Below are 22,743 nucleotides of genomic sequence, written 5' to 3' on the forward strand. Positions count from 1 at the left end.
TGTATTTTGAGAAAACAGTTCTTCAAACCTGAAAAGGAAGACACTCCCAATATGTTTTCTCAAATACAACTCCAATAACTTTATTTCAACTTACACTTCAAGTCTCAATAATCAAATCAATTCATTTTCAAACCAATCTCATCATAAAAGAAAATTTTCATTGATTACAAGACTCAAAATTAATATTACAAAACTATTCAAGTAAATGAAATCTCAAATTTACATTTATAATAATTTACATTTAATTACATACCAAAATATTTTACAAGAGTTTTTATATAACTGCTCAAATAATTTACATACATATTATTACACACATACATCAAAACCTATGTACATGGGTATACTTGGAGCTGATCTGAATGTCTCTTTAAAGAAGCTTACTCAATTGCTCTGTACTCTTTTCACTTGCGACAGCATACAAAACTATCGCTGAGTGGTGAACTCAGTGGTGCACAACTATAATTTAAAACATAGTACAATATACCTTAACAAAAGTTACAGTAAATAATTTAGAAATCTGGATACTCATCAAATTCCAAAAATCAAAATATTTTCATTGCCAATAATATAAATCATTTGTATAAAATGATTTTAATCACGAAATTCAATTTATCGAATCATAACTAACCATTTAAGGTAATTCCAACAATTTATTAGAAATAAAGATTAATTCCTCAAAAGCCAATTATACATAAATCATATGAAATCACAATTCTTTACTATTCAAAAACCATTCTTTATCTCGAAAACCATTCTTTATCTCGAAAACCATTCCTTATCTCACTAACTATACAAGACTAATCCAAAAGGGCCATCTTCGGGGTGATTCTAACTCCCTATGATCGGGGAGGTCGAATCTGATTCTAACTCCCTATGATCGGGGAGGTCGAATAATCGTGCACAGTACGCATCACAATAATGAATTTTCCGAAAGGGCCATAACATAAAACTTAGATCTAACCTCTAATAAGAGGAGAATCTAAGCCTGTGCACATACCATGGTAATCAAAACACAACTAACTTCATTGTCTTCTAACAAATGAGAGAGACGGGTAATAACCTAGTCAAGCATTTATAGTGAGATATAAAACAATATCACAATCCTTTTAGTGAGCATAAATCACAATATAATTCGATTCAAAGTCAATTCTAATATCTAATAATTTTTATGCTCATCACAATTCAAATCATAAATTTGCATTTTTCCATGCAAATTGCCCATCACAATTCAAAACATGTTTTATCACAATTTTTCAAAACATAATTTATTCAATTCACAACAATGCTTAATACTTGTGAAAATACCATTTCACAAAGCTAAATTCATACATACTATAACAATTTCAATAATCATTGAATTAAATCCAATGCTTGCTAAACATAACACATAAGAAAAATATATCATTTAATCATATGAAATATTCAGAACAAAATCAGTTAAAAACTAGTTGCACAAACCTGATTTGAGTCGCTCCTAGGCTTTGATTTAATGTTTTTTATGCTTCTCAATATCCTTATCAACTGAAACACACAATTTAAAGTGTTTTAGTACTCAATGAATTTGTTTCCAACCATAAAATCCAATATTTAAATTTTCTTGGTACTATTCCCTTCAATTCATTTCATTAGTCAACTTATAATGTTAACCCTTGATGCACTCTAAGTGAGTCAATTCCAATGTTACCAATATGTCACATTTTATAGCCCTTTAGTGTTGGTATATATTACCAAATTTATTTTCAAGTGTATTGCATTTTATTGTAATTTATTGGATTTCTGTATACTATTTTGACCTAGCTGGATGACCTAGTTCCCTCAGTTTTCAGGTTTCGATCCAAACTACAAACTTGTAGGTCTATGTCTTATTACACGCGAGGCAAAATTTCAAGTCATTCTGAGTTGTGTAGACCAAGATATGGTCAATTTACCAATGCTGGACATAATGCACTAAAATGGTAAGTTTAGGTCATTTTTAGGTCACTTTTGGTTCGGCCAGTTTTGGTACCTGAATTTGTGTAAACTATTTGGCTTAGTTCTGGCCATTTCTGGGCTTTGGTGTCTTCATAATAATTGTAGATCTATGTCTAAACTATTCATGGTAAAAATTTTAGGTCATTTGGACCTGTTTTGAGTAAGTTATTGTCAAAACACTAACTGCTACCCAAATGGTCAATTTTCAGGCTTTCAAGTCACTAATCTGGATTTGATCATTTTTAAGGTCAGGTTCTAGGTAGAATTTTGGTAATATTTCTACACGAAAGTTGACCTATTTGGTGTCTAGTTTCACCCCCTCATTGGCCTCATACCAATTGGGTTCACAGTTTTGCACTTATGACCTAATTTAGGTGCTGCCAATATACACAACCTGCACAAGATAATTACACTTCCAATTTGACATTCTTCCTCCTCCTCAAGACTTCATTATTTATTCATAGCACTTCTACAAATACTAAACACAATTCCAGCAAATATATTGGGCAGAACACTCAAGTGCTTATTGCACACAATTCACCATTAAAGTCCAACATTCACATCCACCCAAATTCAATGTACATCAACACTTATTTTACACATACACTTCTATGGCAATTATACAAACTGCCCACAATTCAACACCATCATATTCACACACACAAATTCATGATATTATAGGCTGCCAAACATGGCAGTTTTCCAAAGCATTAAGGTCCCATTTCAAACCCTTAATTCAAGCACTAACATGCATATACTTGGACATTAACCTACTACCACTTCTATTTGAGTGAATCAACCTTAATTCCCATCAAATACATATAAGAATAAGTCACTAACCATGCATTTTCATGGCTGCCAAAACTAAGGTTCACAATACACATCATTTCCTCAATTTTTCTTAGCAATTCAACTTACCCAAAGGTCAACACAAGGATTAGTGAAGGTAAATGGAAAGATTAAGCACTAACCTCAACTTGAGCTTCACAAATCCATGGAATTTCCTCTCTTTTTTGCTGCCCACATACTGCCCATGGTGTGAAGACCACTTTTAATGAAGGGAGTTGAAGAAATATGGCTTGAATCATGGTAGATTTGAACTTATGCATGAATGGCCATGGAGGAAGCTTGGAAGAACATTTGGCCATGGAAGAACTTGAGAAAGCAATTCGGCAAAGTGAAAAAAATGAGGAAGAAAGTGAATTTGCATGCTATTCACTTGGTTTTATATGTCCACTAATCCTACTTAGTGGAGCACTAACCATAAATTAATGATTTAATTAGTTAAAGTTCTATAATTTGCACATTTACCTCATTTCTTTCACTATTTAAATAATGTACCACATTTTTATTTTTCATGACATTTTCAAAGTGTAATACCACTTATTTTTAATGGACATTGAGGTCAAAAGTCAACTCTAAGTGTCAAATGACCAAAATGCCCCACTTGGGGTTATATTCTCGATTTTTTGGTAACACCGATTTTTATCTGTTTCTCGATTTTTCATTTTTCTTTGTACTAATTGATTATTTTTTCTTTGATATTTTTAGTGTCAATTATGTTTATTGTTTACTTATGTCCTGAAATTTAATTCCGAGGGTTCCCTGCGGTCCTGGGGTCGGCAACAGCTTTCCCGGTGCAGTCACCCATTGGTACGGTTTTGTCCGTTTAGCTTAGTTCCATTTTCTCTTTTTCATTTTTTTTTCTTTATTTTTTTTCTTGTATTTTTCTCTATTATATTTCACTATCTTATATCTCCACACTAATATTTAAATATAATTCCAAGCATCCTAGCTGTCCAGACAAACACTGTCATCGGAACAGTATAACGCACTACCGAACATAGGGGTGTTACAATGACCGAGAAGCTGAATGGGCACGTTGCATGTGGAGGGAGTTTCAAGCACGTTTTTTTGGCCACTGGAGCTATTGCCAGAGGTAGGGAGGGGAGCTAGAGGTGCATCGACAAGATAGGGAGGGAGGGGCAACGGCCAGCCGACGAGGAGAGAAGAGAGGAGAGAGAAAATGAGAGGGAAAGGGAGATAGGTCACGTGACGTGGGAGAAGGGGGAAGGAGAAAAAGAAGACCGGTCTGATTCGATCTGTCTGATTCAATCGATCTGATTTAGTTCAGTTCGAATCGGCCGATTCAATTCAGAATACCCAAAATTGTATTTTTACTCTTTCATGGGATAAAAAATGAGGCTCAAAAATTTCAAAAAATTTTTGAAAAACTCAAAAAAATTTATGGAGTCAAAATACATTTCTAATTTTACCACGTGGTCTTTAAATTAATTTTTAAAAATCAAAAAAGTTTATTTTTTTGAAATGATTTATAAAAATTCAGAAAATTTTAAATAAATTCCTAAAATATTTAATAAAATAAAATATTGATATTTACATATAAAATAATTATATTAAAAAATTCGGGGTGTTACATAGAGCACTCAGGAAAATTTATCAATGAAAAATATTTTTTTAATTAAGGAAAAAACTAAGTCATTTTAAAAAAAATGACTTTTATTTTTCAAAAAAGAAATTTATTTTTTATTTTTTAAATTTTGATAATTTTATTAAAATGTAAATACACTTATATACATATATATAAAATAAATAAATATTATTAATTTAGCATTATAGCCAAACAATGAATGAAAATATTTTTTTAAAAAATATTTTTTATATATAAATTATTTTATGGAACCTTAGTTATCATCGTGTATAAAAAAAGAATTCTAAGTAATAGGAGATAGTTAGTATCCCAACTGATTATATTTTTATTAAATTAAAATTAAAAACTCAGATGACTGTCATTTGATTTAATGAACGTTTGACATGCAGCATTTTCTATATTTAATATTTAAAAAAATAAATGAAATTTGTGTATATAATTTAAATTTAATTTATATAAAAACTAAAGAAATCCAGTAAATTATTTATAAAAATCCAAAATTATTTTAAAAGCAAAACAATATATTTTATCATCCTTATCGGAAATATAAATTTTAAAAACAATATTTAAATTAGTTGATAATTTAAAAAAAATTATTAAATACTAAAGCTCTTAACCCCACCCTACTCTTTTTTTTTTTTTTTTTAACCTTTTATCTACAGCATGCTTCATCCACTTGGAGAAGGTGACTCACATGATGACACTGGCATTGCAAGCACCAAATCATTCTAAAATCCCCTCATCAAGCTGTTAAATGAAATCATAATCCCATCCTAATTGAAATTATAATTAAATAAAATTATAGTTTTACTCCATGGTCTTTTGGATTAGGCACTCATTGATAGGCAAATTATAGGGGGTACTCAGCTACACGAAAATGTGTAGCACTGGTCACTTATAAAAAATCAATTATTTTTTAAATTTAAGAGTATGAAATTTATAATTCTATAAGTGAATATGTATATAATATTTTAAATTTTTAAATAATTATTTTATATGTAAATTATAATATTTTAATAAATTAAATATTATAGTAATTAATTTGAATTTTTTAGATTTTCAAATTTGAGTTTTTATTTTTCGAGATAATTAATTTTATCAAATTTTAAATATTAATTTAAAAATTACATGGCAAGTTTAAAAATATATTTGGACTCCACAAATTTTTTTAAGTTTTCTGTAATTTTTTTTGAAATTTTTAGAATTCGTTTTGGGTCTTAAGGTAGAGTAAAAAATTAATTTTCGATCAAATCAAATCGGATCGAATCAGACTGATCGAATCAGATCGATCTTTTTTTCCTCCCTCCTCCCTTCTCCCACGCATCACTCTTCCCCCACCCTCTCTCTTCTTCTTTTCTCTCTCCTCCCTTCCCCACCTCCGGCCGACTATTCCCCGCCTTCCCCCACACACCAGCACACCTTTGGCTACCCATCCCCACCAGCGTCGCCCCTCTAGTCAGCAAGAAAATGCCCCAAAACTCTCTTCCTTTCTCACGTGACTTTTTATCTTTCCAAGCCAATTCCGGCCATCAACCAAACCGGATCCTGTTTCCTTTGTGTCCTACTCTTCGAGAGTTTTTCATAGGCACCTATTTCACCAATTTTCATTGAGCGGTTTGTGTGAATCAAGCCAAGAAATTTTTAGTCCATTTCGACTTTTGGGCTAGATTTCTCCAAAATCGTAAACCTCACAGAGATTCTGAGACCACCAGCATGCTCCACTCAGCGAGAGCTTTGCAATGACACTAATTTCGAATTTTTCTGACACTGAAAATCTAGTGGGTCCCACAAACTTTGCAATGATTTTTTGGGTCTTTAATAAGTCTATTTAATGATGTGGGCTTCACGTAGGTATTCATATTTTGCAAAAATTCCATCGGCGACTAGTACTGTATTTTCGGGTTAGACAGACGAGCTACTAGACCCACTTCGGAAGTGTATCAATATTACAATGCTTTCCATTATTTTCAGACTCCCCTGACTCATTCCAAGTATCAGAATTAGCATAGGTAAACTCAAACTCCAAATTACTTTTTTTACCTAATGCTGGATTTAGAATAAAAAAGTATAAAATATTCCTAGATAGCTAGAAAATTGTAATTCATTTTGCAATAGTATTATAGCATTATTAAGGACTGCGAGACAAATTTATAGAATTTTTGAAGTTGGCTTAGATGCTTTTTACAAAATGTTAGTTTTAAGCCTTATAACTAAATTGTATAGTTACTTGAGAATTGTCTGATTTTGCGGGCCCAGGAGGGGTCGTATGATGTTGTTGTGATGTGGGCCTAAGACCTTTGGATTTAAAAGTGTTGTTTGAGTTGCTTTGCAGGTTTGGTAGGTCCTACGTACATGGAAAACTCTATCGGATTTTTGACTTAAAATAGGATATCCTTGAGTCTTTAAAATTCTTATTTTGTGTTAATACTAATAAAATTATGCATATAATTATTTACATGATCAGAGTTAGCCCTCCTTTTCCGTCCAACCACCACAGTAATCTCTGATTGATCGATGAGTAGATAATAATTTTATTTATAATTTTAATATTATTATATATTCAAGGCCTGCCCATGAGCACGCCTTGTATTGCATATTTATTTGATAAAATAATTGTAGATGTCACCTTAGGATAATTTGGAACTGTACGCGTGTGTTAGCGTGCGTGTGGTGTGATTATGAATATGGCAAGGATGAGTAGTTGTAGCTGGAGCTTGACTCACTGGGACCCGATCCTTAAATGTGAATAAGTCGGAGTTAGTATGGCTTTGAGTTGATCTCGCTGACCCCTGTATTTGGATTATTAAGAGAAAGTCTGGCTCAAGTTGATCTCACTGGTAGGTGTTGAAATTAAGAGAGCTATATAATGAATCAGCTCCTATATTCATATATACTTTGATGTGATACACGGGTGTGTGAGTGTTCCAAACTATCTTTTATGCAAATATTATTTGGAATTGATTAAAAATGTGTATATATTACAGTTCATATATAAGAATGTATTAGATTTAAATAGTTATAAAAATTATATTAAAATTAATATTTTATTCTATGAGTCAAATGCTCATTCATGTTTAACTATTTTTTCTCAGATGATCGAGGGCATTATGCTGACTCAAATCCTAGTACTGGTCTGACTCAGAATTCGAGTCGTTATAGTGTACATGCATCGAGAGTATCTAATAATTTATAATTATTAATGTGTATATTTTTAATCAATTTAAAAAAAATATATATTATTAGTATTATTATAATTTTTAATATTTATTTTATACGATAAAAATTGCAAAAATATAATATTTTTTTCATTGATAAAAAATTACTTTTATTATTTTTATTCAATAAATATTTATTGATACTAAATTCAAAATTGCACATATTTAAAAATGATTTCAGTTATTGGTATTTCTTATTATGTTTCATAAAAAAATTTTAATATTACAATAATATAATTAGAAATAAATATATGATTTAATTTTTAATTGTAATATTATACAATAAAAGCGAAGGAGGATATGAATACTACTATTGGTTGGGTATGTTATACCAAAACCAGACTATCCAATTGAATTCGTTCAAACGCATCGGAAAATGTTAAAATGATCACTGTTTCCCCAATAGCATAACATCCATTTTCATTTGTCTTATGGGTTCTTCTTCTTCGTAGTAATCACCCCCCTCTCTCTCTTGGGTCGCTGATCTCTCTGTATATCTCTGTTTCTTGGAACAAGGGCTCTTCTTGACTCATTATTCTTAAATAAAAATCTCCCGTTTCCTTTTGATTGGTAAGATCTTTGACGCCTTTGTTGTTGTTTTTTTGTTGTCGGCTGCAATTGATTGAATCTCATCGTGTAGTTATTTATTTGATTTTCACAATGTAATGTAAATTGAGACTTGAGTTGTCACGAGATTGTAGATGCTAGAATGAGAGTTTTTTTTTTTTTTTTTTTATGGGTTTTGTTGATAGATTTCTTACTTGTATGCAGTATTGTTAGATTGTTAAAATTCGAATCTTTATGCATATTCTTGCTTGTTTTTTCTTAAGATTTTGTAAATGGATTTGCTGTTCTGGTTAAAATAAAGGCAATCGGTTGATTCATTCATATTGAAATTTGAGTTTGTCGTCTATCATATTTGTAGATGCACTGTGGCTTCTCAGAGTACACTGAAGTAAATTTCTCTTCGTTCTTGGAGGCACAATCTTCTTCAAGGGATCGAATTCTCTATCTGTTATGATGCCACTGTACTAAAATTTAAACATATTGAAATTTCAGCCATCATCCCCCTCTCTTGTGTTTTTGTTGCTTGACATTTCTTAAATTTTTAGCTGGTGCGAAACTGCCAGTGGGCTATTTCTCTGTGTTGAGTAGCTCTAGTGTTCACAGATTGGAACAAACTTTTGTGTTTGCTGGGTAAGAAGCTGCATGTGGTGAATGTAGATATTAAAAAAATCATTAAAGGATTTGATGGTGTATATTTTAGAAATTGAGCATCTTCAATTTATTGATAATTTTGGTGGGAAGCTATAATTCTGGATTTGGTACTCTGAATTGGTTTTCTCGGGGCAATGGAGCACCTTCCTGTTGAAGTCATTGGTAACATATTATCTCGGCTGGGAGGTGCCCGAGATGTGGTGATAGCATCTGCAACATGTCAAAAGTGGCGAGAAGCTTGCCGCAAACACCTTCACACTCTTTCATTCAATTCCCATGATTGGCCAGTCTATCACGATCTAGCAACTAGTCGGCTGGAAATATTGATAACGCAAACTATTTTTCAAACCACTGGGTTGCAAGGCCTGTCAATTTTGATGGATGATGTTGATAAGTTCTCGGCTTCAACAGTTATTGCTTGGCTCATGTATACGAGAGAAACTTTACGCCGGTTGTTCTATAATGTTCGGACTACTCCAAATGTTAATATTCTTGAGATTTGTGGGAGGCAGAAGCTGGAAATGTTGGAACTGTCCCATAACTCCATAACAGGGGTTGAACCAAATTTCCAGAGGTTCCCTTGTTTGAAATCCCTTTCTTTGAGTTATGTCAGCATCTCAGCACTGGATCTCAGTCTTTTGCTCTCTGCCTGCCCAAAGATTGAGATATTGGAACTTATCAATCCAGAGATTGCAATGTCTGATGCACAGGTGACTGTTGAACTCAGTAGTCCTACACTAAAGAGTGTTTATGTGGAAGCAATTAGTTTGGACAAGTTTATTCTGGAGGCAGATAGCATCGAGCATTTGCATTTGAAGGATTGTGCCCTTGAGCTATTTGAACTCATTGGAAAGAGAACTTTGAAGCATTTCAAGATCGATGATGTTAGTGTTATACATCTTGATATTGGTGAAACAATTGAAAATCTTGAGATTGTAGATGTCAGCAACTTCACTATTATCTGGCCAAAGTTCTACCAACTGATCTCAAAATCATCAAAGTTGAGGAGGCTTCGCCTTTGGGATGTGGTATTTGATGATGAGGATGGGATTGTGGATTTGGAAACTATTGCTGTTTGTTTTCCACAACTTAGCCATCTGTCATTAAGTTATGACTTAAGTGATGGGGTGCTTCACTACAGTTTGCAAGGATCTTCGAATTTGGTGAATGTGGTTGTCTTGGAGCTTGGATGGACTGTAATTAGTGATCTCTTCTCGCATTGGGTTGAGGGGCTCCTAAAACGTTGCCCACATCTTAGGAAGTTGGTAATTCATGGAGTTGTTTCAGAGGCCAAAAGTCAAGAAGAATGCCAGATGTTGGCTAATTTCACCTCATCCATAGTTCAGCTGATGAGGAGATATATGAATGTAGATGTGCAGTTTGTGTATGAATAGAAATTTTGTGATTAATTTGGTCAATGTTCAATTTTTGGTTCAAATATCAGTTGTATTAGCACATATTCAGGTAACATTTACAGCATTTAGAGCTTGAGTATCATTTTCCATGCTCTGTAAATGATCTTTGAAGTCTTCTTTTGTCATTGAAATATTACTTCAGAAAAAGGAACATATTCTCTGTTAACTTTATTGTTATTCTGCTCAATTTCTGTGGACAAACTGCTTCTTTTTTCCTCCATTAAAGATCTTGCTCTCTCTCTCTCTCTCTCTCATTCACACACATTTGCATGTGCAAGCACATGCAGACATTGTAGAATGGTTTTCTTTAACCTCTGATTTTGCTTGTCCTTTTGGATTCCACGCCTTTGATTATCATTGGTGTTCCCAGATGTTTGAATGTGACGGTTGTCAAAAAAATTTTCTTTTATGTTGTCCTTGCTGAATTTGGTTACTGTTTTTCATATGCATTGGTTTTATGCCACTATAAGAAGAAAATAAAATAGTTGAGAGAGTTCTTAATCTTGCAACATGGATGCAGAGTCGACCCTTTTTGAAAGGATGCAGAGTCAACTCTTGAAAATAAAAACAATTGTCGACTTCCTCAAGGATGCAGAGTCGACAATTGTTTTGATTGGAGCGAAATAATGCAATCTACTTTGCATTCATTGAGTTCTTTGCTTTCTGAATTGTTGTTCTCAGGTTATGTCATTCCCCTAATCCTGCACACACTTTTATTTCTCGATCAGTCTAGGATAATTTATTTATTTTTGGAAATTCCTACTCAATGTTATGGCCTGAAGATGCATGGGGGTTGTTAGGACTGAAGCCCAGACATTGGATGCAATTTTAATGGGAGGAACTACTGAATTTGTTTTACAAAGCTTATGTTTGTAGTTTAAATTTAATTTCAAAAATATTTTCTTTTAGGAGAGAAAATTACACAGGAACTTGTCCAGATTCATGCACATCCACATTTGTTCGATCTTTATTCGATTGCATAGATCACATTTATTGTGGATATCAGAAATTAGCTTGCTAGTCGCTTCTTTCCATAGCATGAGGATATTTTTAAAGTTGCAGTACTCTTATCAACTGTTGTTACAGAAACAGGATCATCCCTTATAACTATATGGATTTGCTGGTTAATAATTTATTCCCTTTTTCTGGAGGCTACTGCTATATGCTATTAACTTCTATTATTGTTCTGTTTTGGATAATTGTTTAGTTTGTAAAGCTGGAAGAGAAGACCCCTTCAGGTACTGGCTTTTCACTGCATATGCTGTTCTAAAGAAAGTTGACAAACAAAAGTTCCTGATTAGACCTTGGAACTTGAACAGGAGTGCACTTTGGAGATAGTCAAACAAGTGCCCCGAACTCTCCATGAATGAATAAAGTCAACCTTTTTAAACCTGACCATGAAAGAAATCTAACTGTGTGCATGAACATTTTGTGCAAACAATTAAAATGGCCAACACCTACTCCCTTGTATAGCTGGCCTTGGAAAAAATATTCTACCAATTCTAACTACCAAATGCGTGCTAAGTTATCATTTGGGATTGGGACCTATTCTGCTTCTGATGATTGTTGGTTATTGATTTGGAAGAATTAGGCCCTGAAAATGGGATGTTGAGGGTAAACCTGGAGTGATGGAAGCTATTTGTTTTAACAATTATAGAAGATGCTTTAATTGGTGTGATTGGAATTTCTGCTATGTATTGGGATTTACAATTTCTATCATACAGTTTGAGGGGACCATTGTAGGCTCTTTTGGTGTTTAGACTGCAAATGTCCAATACATCCCATATATGCAAACAAAATCTTTTTTATTTTGGGTTCAATAATACTTCTGGTAAGAAATAATGCAGGAATCAGAGAGTATGGTTGATAAATGATTTAATATTTTATTATTATTTATTGAGTGTATTGTTGTTTAGCATGTTTTAAACAAGAAACTTGAATGAGATTATCTTAATAGAAGTATAATTAATCATGGTTTTCCTGTTGTGCATGTGTTATGAGTCCCATTAATAATCATTGGCAAGTGTGATTTTTCATGTCAGTGGAAGGTCAAAACCGCATTTATACATAGAAAACTTTTTTTATTTTTGTTAAATTTTTGGATTGAGTCAATAATGAGAAACTGTGGGGAGGGGGGGTGGGGGGGGCGCAATCTTGCAAAGTTAGTTCACGCAACTGCAGTAATGATATAAAACTAGAATAAGATTGCAAGTTGATATAATTTAAGCTAATACTAACAATGTCTATGTCATACTTCCATATATGCTTAATTGACAAGCAATTCCTCAATCTAGTTATACCAAATCTTCAAAAGGTTATAATTAATACTTGGATTTGATCTAGACCAATCACCTTTCTACTAGCATAGAAGCAAAGAAACTTATAAATAAGTACAGATTGAGAGAATGCAAGATCCATGGAATCTATAATCTATAAGCATCTTATAATCTTCCTTATGAATTAAGAACATGTTGTAAGGTTTATTGGGAACAAAGGAATTTAAATTTTAAGGCTTTAAAATTGAAGTGCATATTTACCTAATCTATGAATGCTACTTCTCTCTATGAGCTAAACCTCCCTTTTTAGACCAATCATTGGTATAATTAAGGAATAATTAGTAGAAGGGCATATTACCTACAAAGTAGATGAGCATAACATAAAATATTTTCTTCCACCTTTTTTTAATGAAAAAAGAGAGATCATGGGTCCATATCTCCCCCTTTCTTCTCATACATATACTCAAGTTATATAATCATCAATAATGGTGCTCAAAGCTATTCAAAGAATTTTAAATTTCTTGACTTCTTTTCGGATTAGACTTTTCATAACTTAAGGGCAGTTTAAGGATGGGTCATATATATAGTTTTGGGGCATTGACAACAAGAAAGCCTTACCTAATGTAGAGATTAAGACCCTAATGACAAAATAAAATCCCTTCTGCAATCATCCTGTGGCCTCAAACATCTTAGAGAAACAAATTTCTATTTCTAGAAAAGGAAAAGAATCTTAATGTGGCATGGTTTTAGGTGATGACAGGGAATGGATGTTGACCCATCAACAAAGGGATAATACCAAACAAATCCATCTCAAGAGCTTGGATTAATATATATATATATTCCTTTTAAACTGCACTGGATTAATATATACAAGTGGGTTTTGCTAGGGGAGATCATTATTCTATTGTTTTGGTTGAAATGGTATAGCATGACTCTCAAATAATTTAAAGTAATGCATAGCTCTAAAATAATTTAAAGTAATGGTTTTTTTAAAGGAAAAAAAAAAAACCCTCTGTCTATCTCTCTCTATCTCACCCTTTCTGGCCTTTGAGGTGTCAAAAGTAAACTAAATTCTTGCTTTTAGAGGCATAAAAAGATCAAGAAAACACCCCCTGGAACTTTTCTTTTTTTTTCCTGCTTTTACCATCATATGCGAAAGAAAACCTTGTCTCATATTATAATATTCAATGTTGAATTTATTGGGTATTTAATAAAATTTTATCTTTTTCCTTCTGCAAGTACTTGAATCCCTGAGGAGCCCCATTAAAAGGACCAATGGGAAAGAACAGGCGGTTAGAGGAGAGAGAAGAGTGGAGTAGGAGTAGGAGTCAGTGATTCCAGCGGGTTCCTTGCAAAGACCCCACCCTCTATTTCTTTTCTTTTCTTATTATAATTTTTTTTTGGATTTAACTTTGATTTTATTTATTTATTTTTGGAAAAGCCCCACACAACCCAGAGGGCATGAGACAGGCCCTGCAAGGACAAGATTTTGGTGTGCGTACTGTAGGGGATGAAAGAACTTCAAAAACTGATAAATATTTACTGGAATCAGAGACAGAGGTTAATAAAAAGCAAAACCCAAAAACAAAAAGGAGAAAAAAGAGCCTAAAATCAAATCAGGTTGGTTTTCTTCACACAGAAGGAGAGAGGTAAGGAAAGGAAAAGCAAGAGATAGAGACACCCATGAAAGATCAGAAGTTGCCAAGTGAGTAGAGATATATCTGAGAAAAAGACTTCTTCCTCTTGTGCAACTTAGATATACTTTGACAAGAAAGCTTTGATCCTCTCTCTCTCTCTCTCTCTCTCTCTCTCTCTCTCTCTGAGTTGGATTTTGCTCCTAGTACAGCTTCCATAGTTCCTTTAGAATTGAAAAGCAAACTGAGGTAAACATATGTGATTTCTTGGTACTAAAATCGAAAACAGTTTATGGCCTACTTCCTCTGTTTCTTTCTGGAGTAATAGTAATATAGACTCTTATATTTGTGGTTTTCCTTGTCTTCATTTTCGCCACCTCTCCCTTTTGTGTTTCAGTTACACTGTTGGAGAGAGAGATGGGAATGGTCTAAAAGAGAGTCTTGCATGGCGAGCCACGGGGTTGGAGAGACTGGTTTATCAGACTCAGGTCCTTCTAATCACCATCTCCCTTATGCAGCTATTCATGGAATCAACACTCCATCTACCAGTTTCTTGTACGCTTCTCAACTTCTTAATTTTGTTCCAGAAGTGCATAATTCAAGATACTAAAAGTATCTTATATGTTTATAATTTTGATTGCTCTTTTTCTTCTAAAAACAATGTTTTGTTGATGACTTACATGGGATTATTGATGAATTTTGTCTCTCAGTAATCAAGAAGGATCTTCTTTTGATTTTGGAGAGCTGGAAGAAGCAGTTCTGCAAGGAGTTAAGATTAGGAGTGATGAAGCCAAAGCACGTATGCCTTTCTTTCTCTCTCATTTCTCCTTTTGTGACGTTTGATAAGTATAACCAACTCTTCAACAAGCAGAGAGAGAGAGAGAGAGAGAGAGAGAGAGCTAGGGGTTTGAATATGTCTATTGAGGGGTACAGTAGAGGGGTTACCATTTCCAACACAGTAATCATTCTGGGGCAAGAGGCTTGAATGGTGTGAGGCTACAAACATAGTAATCTGACCTCCTTAGCATGATTTTCTGACCCTCTCCATATAACTGCAGAGAAAGAGGGGATTAGGTGGCAAATTTTGAAAATGTCTAACAGAGTTCTTTATTTTTGTGGTGATCCTCTGAGATTTTGCTTTTGATGATTCTTGCAGCTTTATTCAGACCTGCAGCTACTCTGGAAATGTTCCCCCCATGGCCAATAAGATTCCAGCAAACACCAAGAGTAGTAGTTTCTTGGCTTGCTTTCTCCATGTTTGACTATGTCTTTTGTCTTTTGATACGTGTACTGGATAGATACACAAAGCTTCAAAGTTCAAAACTCAAGAGCTTCTCCACTTTCCACTCATTTTTTTTTCTCATGAAAAATTTCTTTATTTCCTCGATTGGAAAGTCACTTTTCTTATGGTTCTTGGGTGCCCATTTGCCAAACTTAGTTTACCACTGTGATTAATTATTCTTTTTGAAACATTTCTTGGTACTCATTTGAATATTTCTGGTGGGGTTTGCTTCTGTTTTCTTAATTAAACCAGGGAAGTTCAAAGTCAGGAGGTGAGAGTAGCGACTCAGGATCAGCAGTGAACACTCTTTCAAGCAAGGCTGAGGCCCAGCTGGACCCAGAATCTCCTATCAGCAAGAAGGCATCTTCTTCAGATCATCAGTCTTTTGATCAGAAGCATCTACAGCTTCAACAGCACCAGCAACAAATAGAGATGGCAAGTGATACCTCAAGAACAGGAGGACCCTCAGAACTGAATACATCCCCTGCCAAACCACCTCAAGAAAAGGTCCTTTTAACTACAGTTTCTCCTTATAATTAGTGTCCTAACTCTCCACCCCCACCCGCCCTCCCTTTCTCTCTCCAAATCCCAAAACTGAGGAAAAAGTTAGTTTCTTTTTTGTTATTATTACTGTTTTCTTCTCTCTCTTAGAATCTCTCCAAAATACAAGAGCACAGATCCCAACAACCCCAGAAAATCAAAGATGGCAGAGTTTCTCTGATTCCTGAAGGATTTTCTGTCCAATGTCTGACATGAAATCAGAGAGCTAGAGGTGGGGAGGTGTAGTACGTATAAAAGGCCAAAGTGAGAATCTTCACAGTAGTAACCTACTGTTTTTTTACAATAGCAAGGACCCACTTCACACAATCCCTATAACTCGCAGTTGAGCATGTTGTTTATATAGCCTTCAAAAAATCAGTTTTTGGAAATTAGGAAAACCCAACATCACAACAAATGGCAGATAATGATGCGTTTGCTAACCCATTTCGTGTTGATGATTATCATTTCCAAGAACAGAACCCACATCAGCACCAGATACCAGAATTGCTTCCCACAAATTCTGTGAGATCCATTAAATACTTATGTTTTGTTGTTAGTCCTAGTATCTCCAAAAAAATACTGCTTTCTAAGCTCTACATTACTATAAGAAATGAATTTTGTTTCTTTCGTTCTTTCTTTTTCCTCCCCTCGTTAGTCTTTAGTTGTTATTGCTAAGTTAACATTTTTTCAAATATTTTCTTCTCAAGTTTCACAGCCACTAAACTGAGATTCTCTCATTTTGTTGACCGACTTTCCTACTCTTGCAACTGCATTTTCTTATTCTTTCTCTTCTATTTTTCTCATTTATTTTACTGGATTCTGTAATGTTGCAGAGGAAGGGTTCAACATCAGAGAAACAGCTTGATGCAAAGGTACTACTAAAACACATCCCCCCACCCCCCCAACCCCAACCTTCCTCTCCCTTGGTTAAACTTCTCAGTTTCTCTCCTTCATTCTTGATTTTATATGTATATTTTTAATTGTTTGGAGATCAAAGTTTCTTTCTTTTCATTTTGGTTTCAGACATTGAGACGTTTAGCTCAAAACAGAGAAGCTGCAAGGAAGAGCCGGCTTAGAAAGAAGGTATGGGTCATTTTCCACCAACTCGGAGGCCTAATTAAATGTTTATATGTGCATGTAATTATATATACATTTATAGGTGTTAGAAATTAATGCAACAACCCATCATTAATGTGTCTTTTTATATATTTCAAAACCAGGCTTATGTGCAACAGCTAGAATCCAGTAGAATAAAGCTCACCCAATTAGAGCAAGACCTCCAAAGAGCCCGCCAGCAGGTTTTAAAATTATGTACACATTTTATTGTTAACTAATTTTAATAATTTCCAAAATCTGGTAATTACATTTTTTAAGTAAGGAAAAAAATTTTCTGGTTTGCTTTTGCAGGGGTTGTTCTTAGGTGGCTGTGGTGGTGCTGGTGGCAATATGAGCTCTGGTGAGTCCACTGGGATTTTTTTTTTTTTTTTTTTTTTTTTTTTTTAATTTGGATCCAATTAAAACTTAAACGTGAGAATTTACAGTCCTGAACTTTTACCTCAGTGGTAATCCTCTGGCAAATTTCATACTGAAGTAAGGTTGGCAGCTACTGATTGTCTTGGGGATTTAGCTTAATCCAAATATTAATTATCCTAATTTAAAAAATTTTAGATTAAAATAGTCACATAAGACCAAGAAAAAAATATTCTTTGAAAGTTCAGTTGTCCAGAAAATTTTGCATAAGAAATTATGAAATTTTGTTTCGCTAAAATATGCTTCTGTTCTGAATTTTCAATTGGCTGATTGGTAGCTGAGTATTGTCCCACATGTAAATACAAGTTTTTCAAATCAACGGGTTTTCTTCCAGTCTAAATTTGAGAATATATTGCAATCTCAATGATCCATTTGGCAGGGTTTTCTCAATTTGATCAAACTCTTCCTGGAATTTTTTAATCCAAACAGTTCTTTAAAGAAGATGAAGAGTGCATATATATAATATTATCCCAAGAAATATTGCTTGGCCTTTTCCAAACATGAAGCTTTTCTCTTTGGTTTTAACCCTTTAAAAGACTGCTTTATGTTTAATACTGTAATCACAGATTGGTCCACCATGTTATTCACCAGGAATTAGTTTCCTTTCCATTTTTTTTTTCCTTAAGGTATCTTCCATTGAAACTGTTAATTATCATTATTATTATTATAGGAGCTGCAATATTTGATATGGAGTATGCAAGATGGTTAGAGGATGACCACAGGCACATGTCAGAGCTTAGAACAGGATTGCAAGCACATTTATCAGATGGTGACCTAAGGGTTATAGTAGATAGATACATTTCACATTATGATGAAATTTTCCGGTTGAAAGGAGTGGCAGCTAAATCTGATGTGTTTCACCTGATTACCGGAATGTGGTCTACTCCTGCTGAGCGTTGCTTCCTCTGGATGGGTGGTTTTAGGCCATCAGAGCTCATCAAGGTTTGGATTTCCTAATGCATTTCTTCACATTACATTATTTTTAAGACTTATGTCAGGTTCAAATTTTATATATTGGAGCCTGATTATTAGATTTGGAATGAATTTAAATTTAAAAATTATGGAGATGGTATTTTTTTTGTGAAAATTTAATCTTCCTAGTGGGTTTTCATAAGAAAATTGGAAATTAAAGAAACAAAATGGAGAAACTGGGTTGGGCCATCATGGTAACTCTCAGTAAAAAGACATAATTTCTCTTAGGAGATGAAATATTCCCTCTAAAAGGGGACATTATCCATTTAAAAGTGATCATTAGACAATTAAATGTGCCCTAAAGGCGAGTCCTTTTGATGGATTGGAAAAAAGGAAAAAGAAATGGTGGCAAATGGCAATGCCCATTTCAGGTATATATACTTTTCTTATATCATAATATGCAATGATTCAAGTTGGCCCAAAAAGTGTAACATACATGCAAATCAAGAATGGCTAAAATACCCCTAATAACAACTAAATTTCCATCTTAGTTCTAAGTTTAACCCATTTCTTTACTCTTTTTTCCACCCCTTGTCATTATGCAGATGTTAACATCTCAGTTAGACCCATTAACACAACAGCAACTAATGGGAATTTACAGCCTCCAGCATTCCTCACAGCAAGCAGAAGAGGCTCTCTCCCAGGGCTTGGAGCAGCTCCAACAGTCTCTAATTGACACCATTGCTACTGGTCCAGTAATCGATGGCATGCAGCAAATGGCAGTAGCTTTGGGGAAGCTTGCCAATCTTGAAGGTTTCGTTCGCCAGGTAATTAATACATCATTGCATCTCATCCAAGTTTGATTTTACTTAATCAGTTGTTGAGAATTGTTTTAACAGCCAAGTTTGATTAGTGCTCCCTGAAAATGATATATTGAAAACTAAAATTTCATGATTAATTATGACTTATCTAATTAAACTCGTTGATTAATTTCTTAATTAAGTCCTAAATATCATGCTTTAAGCTAGAGCTATATATTGGTGCAGGTGTCTGCTTTATGATCTTGTCAACATTATCTGTAGTCTTGCATTTGATAATCAAATTCTATATTTCAAGAAGTCACCATCTCATTTTTCTGGTCAACTTGCAGACATCTATATATATATAGAGAGAGAGAGAGATTGATCATCTCCTCTACATGTTTGCCACGTGTACGGTGGATGATCCCCTTAGATAAACATTTATTCTGATCACTAATGATCATATATATATATATATATATATATATATATATATATATATGGTTAATTAATTTGCTGCTGCTAAGTCTATTTTACAATGTTGGTTGCTAGGGTTTTGATGTAGTTTTTCCATCTAAAAGGTTGCTATCAAAAGGTGGTTAGAAAATGATGTTTGTTGAAATAAAAACCCTAGCTACACCTTTCAACTACATTTTTAAATTCAAATTAAGAAACTCCCAATTCATTATTTAATCTATTGTCAAATAAATTAAGAATAAATTAAGTATTTAATTTTTTGTTCTTCATGTAAGATTAATGGAATTGTCCATTTCTGTACATATATAAGACAAATTCATTATTTAAAAAAAAAAAAAACTGATATCATGAGTTAATTTTCATTCGTAAAATTCATAATTTATAAATTATATCTATTTATTTTGAATGTAGGCTGATAATTTGAGACAACAAACCCTTCACCAATTGCGCCGGATATTGACTGTAAGGCAGGCTGCTCGGTGTTTTCTAGTGATCGGAGAGTATTATGGCCGGTTACGAGCATTAAGCTCCCTCTGGGCATCTCTTCCTCGAGAGTAAGATTTTTGAAGCAAAAAAATCAATAACTTTTTTAAATTTTTTAATAAATTTATTAGAAACATAAAATTATTTAAAAGCTCGCAATATCAGTGTGAGGTAAAGTGAGCATCTGTTACTTATTCCATGATAATGATCCATCGGTTGCGAGAGTGCATAAATTTTATTTTGTTTTGTTAGGTCTTTGATGGGGGAGGAGAATACATGCCAAGCAACGACTGATCTACAAATGGTTCAACCACCACAAAATCATTTCTCAAACATTTGAAGAAGAAGAAGAAGAAGAAGAAGAAGATGACAGCTGCCTGATATATTTAGTGCTTAAAAATTCATGTGTTCTTCTGATAAATCAATGGTGTGCTGTTGTTATAGGTTTATTAATTTGAGCTACTTTTAGAGGAGAGATAGGATTTATTATTATTATTATTTTTTATTATCTTTAACATGATTACTTATGTTATCCTTGTAAATGTAAATCAACCTTATATGTGCATGAGGAGGAAGCTTCCATTAAAGCAAGAAAGACAACTGAAAAAGAATGAGCCATATAATTGACTCTTTAGTGATGCAAAAGCCAAGATTAATAAAACTAAATATTTATATTAATATTCATATATAATAATATAAAGCTCACTCCATTTCTCCTCTTGAAGAGTATATATATATATATATATATATATATATATATATATATATATATATATATATATATATATATATATATATATAAAAGAGGAGATAGAAGAGAGAGAAAAGTTGGTTGCAGCTCATGGATGATTTAAACAATACAGAGAAGGAAGAAGAAGAAGCCAAAGCCAATATATAATGGGAGGATCAACTTGCAGATCCATCGATTATTCTATGCTGGATATATAAAGACGTGGGGAGATTTAAATTTAATTATAATTTCTTTATTTTTAATTAAAAATGAAGAAAAAAAATCCATTTTTAATTAAAAATAAATAAATCCTAAATATATATTATTGTTTAGACAATATTATTTGATTAATTTTGTCTGCATGGTTGAAAACAAAAAATTAGAAGACGTAGTAGAAGGGTGAGTTGGTGGTGTTGAAGCGGCAGAAGAGAGCACGCGTACTGCACGTGTCTTCATTAAAGACAATTCGTGTTACATGTGTTAGAGAACATGCATGTCGTTGGGTTTGTTCTTGTGTGTACGTGTACATGTACAGCTTACCGTTGACGAGGATAATAAATAAAAATATATATTTTTTTCAAATATTATTAAAAATAATTTTAAAAAATATTTGTTACTAACATAAATAAAATTTAACTATAAATTAATTTTTAATATTTTTTAATTAATATATTTTAGTAATATATTAAACTTAAAAAATATATACACACCAGACAGTAGTGATAACGGACACAACTAGAATGAATTCTAACGAAATTCTTGTTCCATATAATCCACATTTACATACACTCCACCACAACCAATATGAGATCTTAAAAGATCCGCCCATTGATAAATGAATCTACCTCGGTTTTTTATCACAGATTCGTACACACCAATTTTTCTTTCACGTTTTACCTTTGTTTTTAATTAAAAATAAAACACATACACATATTAATTAGTGACGAAAATAGATTACTCTTAAAATCATAAATTTTAATGGAGAAGGACACGAATTATATATATGAATTAATTAAGTTTTATTTTGCATAAAGATAATATGTTTGATTAGAAGAATTTAAAGGACATGGAGCAGTAGCCATCGTGGTCCTGCAGCTAAATTAATTACTTAAAACTTCAGTGTTGGATTCGTTAATGAATTGGTTAATCTTTTATGTATGATCATAGCTTTTGGATTAATTACACAAAAACTTTATAAAAGGATGGAAAATTGAAAAAAAAAGAAAGTCATTATCTGGGTGGCTTTAATTTAAAAACCAATTAGATTATATATAAAGGTAGGCTACAACATGACCTTATTATCTACCTTTAATGCATACGTCTCATTTCTGGATTAGGTTTTCAATTATATAATAACTGATGCTACTTTCTTCATTACTTTTTATCATCACACCTCATTTTATATCATATGCCCTAACCAAGTCATAGTCACTCCTCTAATTAATTTATATAATCTCACTAGATTTCAAATGAATTAATATATTTCATTTTATTAACTAGGTAATTAAATATTTATCTTATAATATAAAAATTGAGAATTTCAACTCTCTATAAATTAATGAAAGTTTCGACTCTTTATTTATATATAGTGAGAATGCATAAATGCAACAAATGAGATTTTGGTGATGAAGGGAATCCAACAATATTAATTTAATTGGTATAAATAAGAGTTTTTTTTTTTTATTTATTAACTAAGATTTGGCTTTGTTAAAAATACTTTAAAATTATTTATTTTTGAAGGTATTAAATTGATATGGAAAATTGAGCTGAGAATATAATTTTAATGTGAAAAAACTGATTTGAAA

General features: G+C 32.9%; 2 protein-coding genes across 4 annotated transcripts; both read left to right on the forward strand.

Annotated features, from left to right (window-relative positions):
- The first annotated feature begins 7,944 nt into the window (after window positions 1-7,944).
- On the forward strand, window positions 7,945-10,451 carry LOC110637652 (F-box/LRR-repeat protein At1g67190). The gene is made up of 2 exons (XM_021787884.2): window positions 7,945-8,211; window positions 8,567-10,451. Exon 2 carries the CDS (start codon window positions 8,994-8,996, stop codon window positions 10,251-10,253), a length of 1,260 nt encoding a protein of 419 aa, XP_021643576.2. The 5' UTR covers window positions 7,945-8,211; window positions 8,567-8,993; the 3' UTR covers window positions 10,254-10,451.
- A 3,496-nt stretch (window positions 10,452-13,947) lies between these two features.
- Window positions 13,948-20,773, forward strand: LOC110637597 (transcription factor TGA9). 3 transcript variants are annotated; one of them, XM_021787786.2, is made up of 13 exons: window positions 13,948-14,255; window positions 14,582-14,739; window positions 14,895-14,983; window positions 15,341-15,414; window positions 15,719-15,973; window positions 16,840-16,878; window positions 17,030-17,089; window positions 17,227-17,304; window positions 17,414-17,462; window positions 18,207-18,478; window positions 19,054-19,275; window positions 20,137-20,279; window positions 20,461-20,773. In XM_021787786.2, the coding sequence occupies exons 2-13, from the start codon at window positions 14,630-14,632 to the stop codon at window positions 20,546-20,548; spliced, it is 1,479 nt and encodes a 492-aa protein (XP_021643478.2). In that variant the 5' UTR covers window positions 13,948-14,255; window positions 14,582-14,629; the 3' UTR covers window positions 20,549-20,773. The 3 variants fall into 3 exon arrangements, with proteins under 3 accessions (XP_021643478.2, XP_021643477.2, XP_021643479.2); XM_021787785.2 differs by having other exon boundaries at window positions 13,950-14,433; XM_021787787.2 differs by having other exon boundaries at window positions 13,957-14,433; window positions 15,341-15,411.
- The last annotated feature ends 1,970 nt before the right edge of the window (window positions 20,774-22,743 follow it).

The sequence above is a fragment of the Hevea brasiliensis genome, chromosome 6 (assembly GCF_030052815.1).
Source record: "Hevea brasiliensis isolate MT/VB/25A 57/8 chromosome 6, ASM3005281v1, whole genome shotgun sequence".
Classification (NCBI taxonomy): Eukaryota; Viridiplantae; Streptophyta; class Magnoliopsida; order Malpighiales; family Euphorbiaceae; genus Hevea; species Hevea brasiliensis.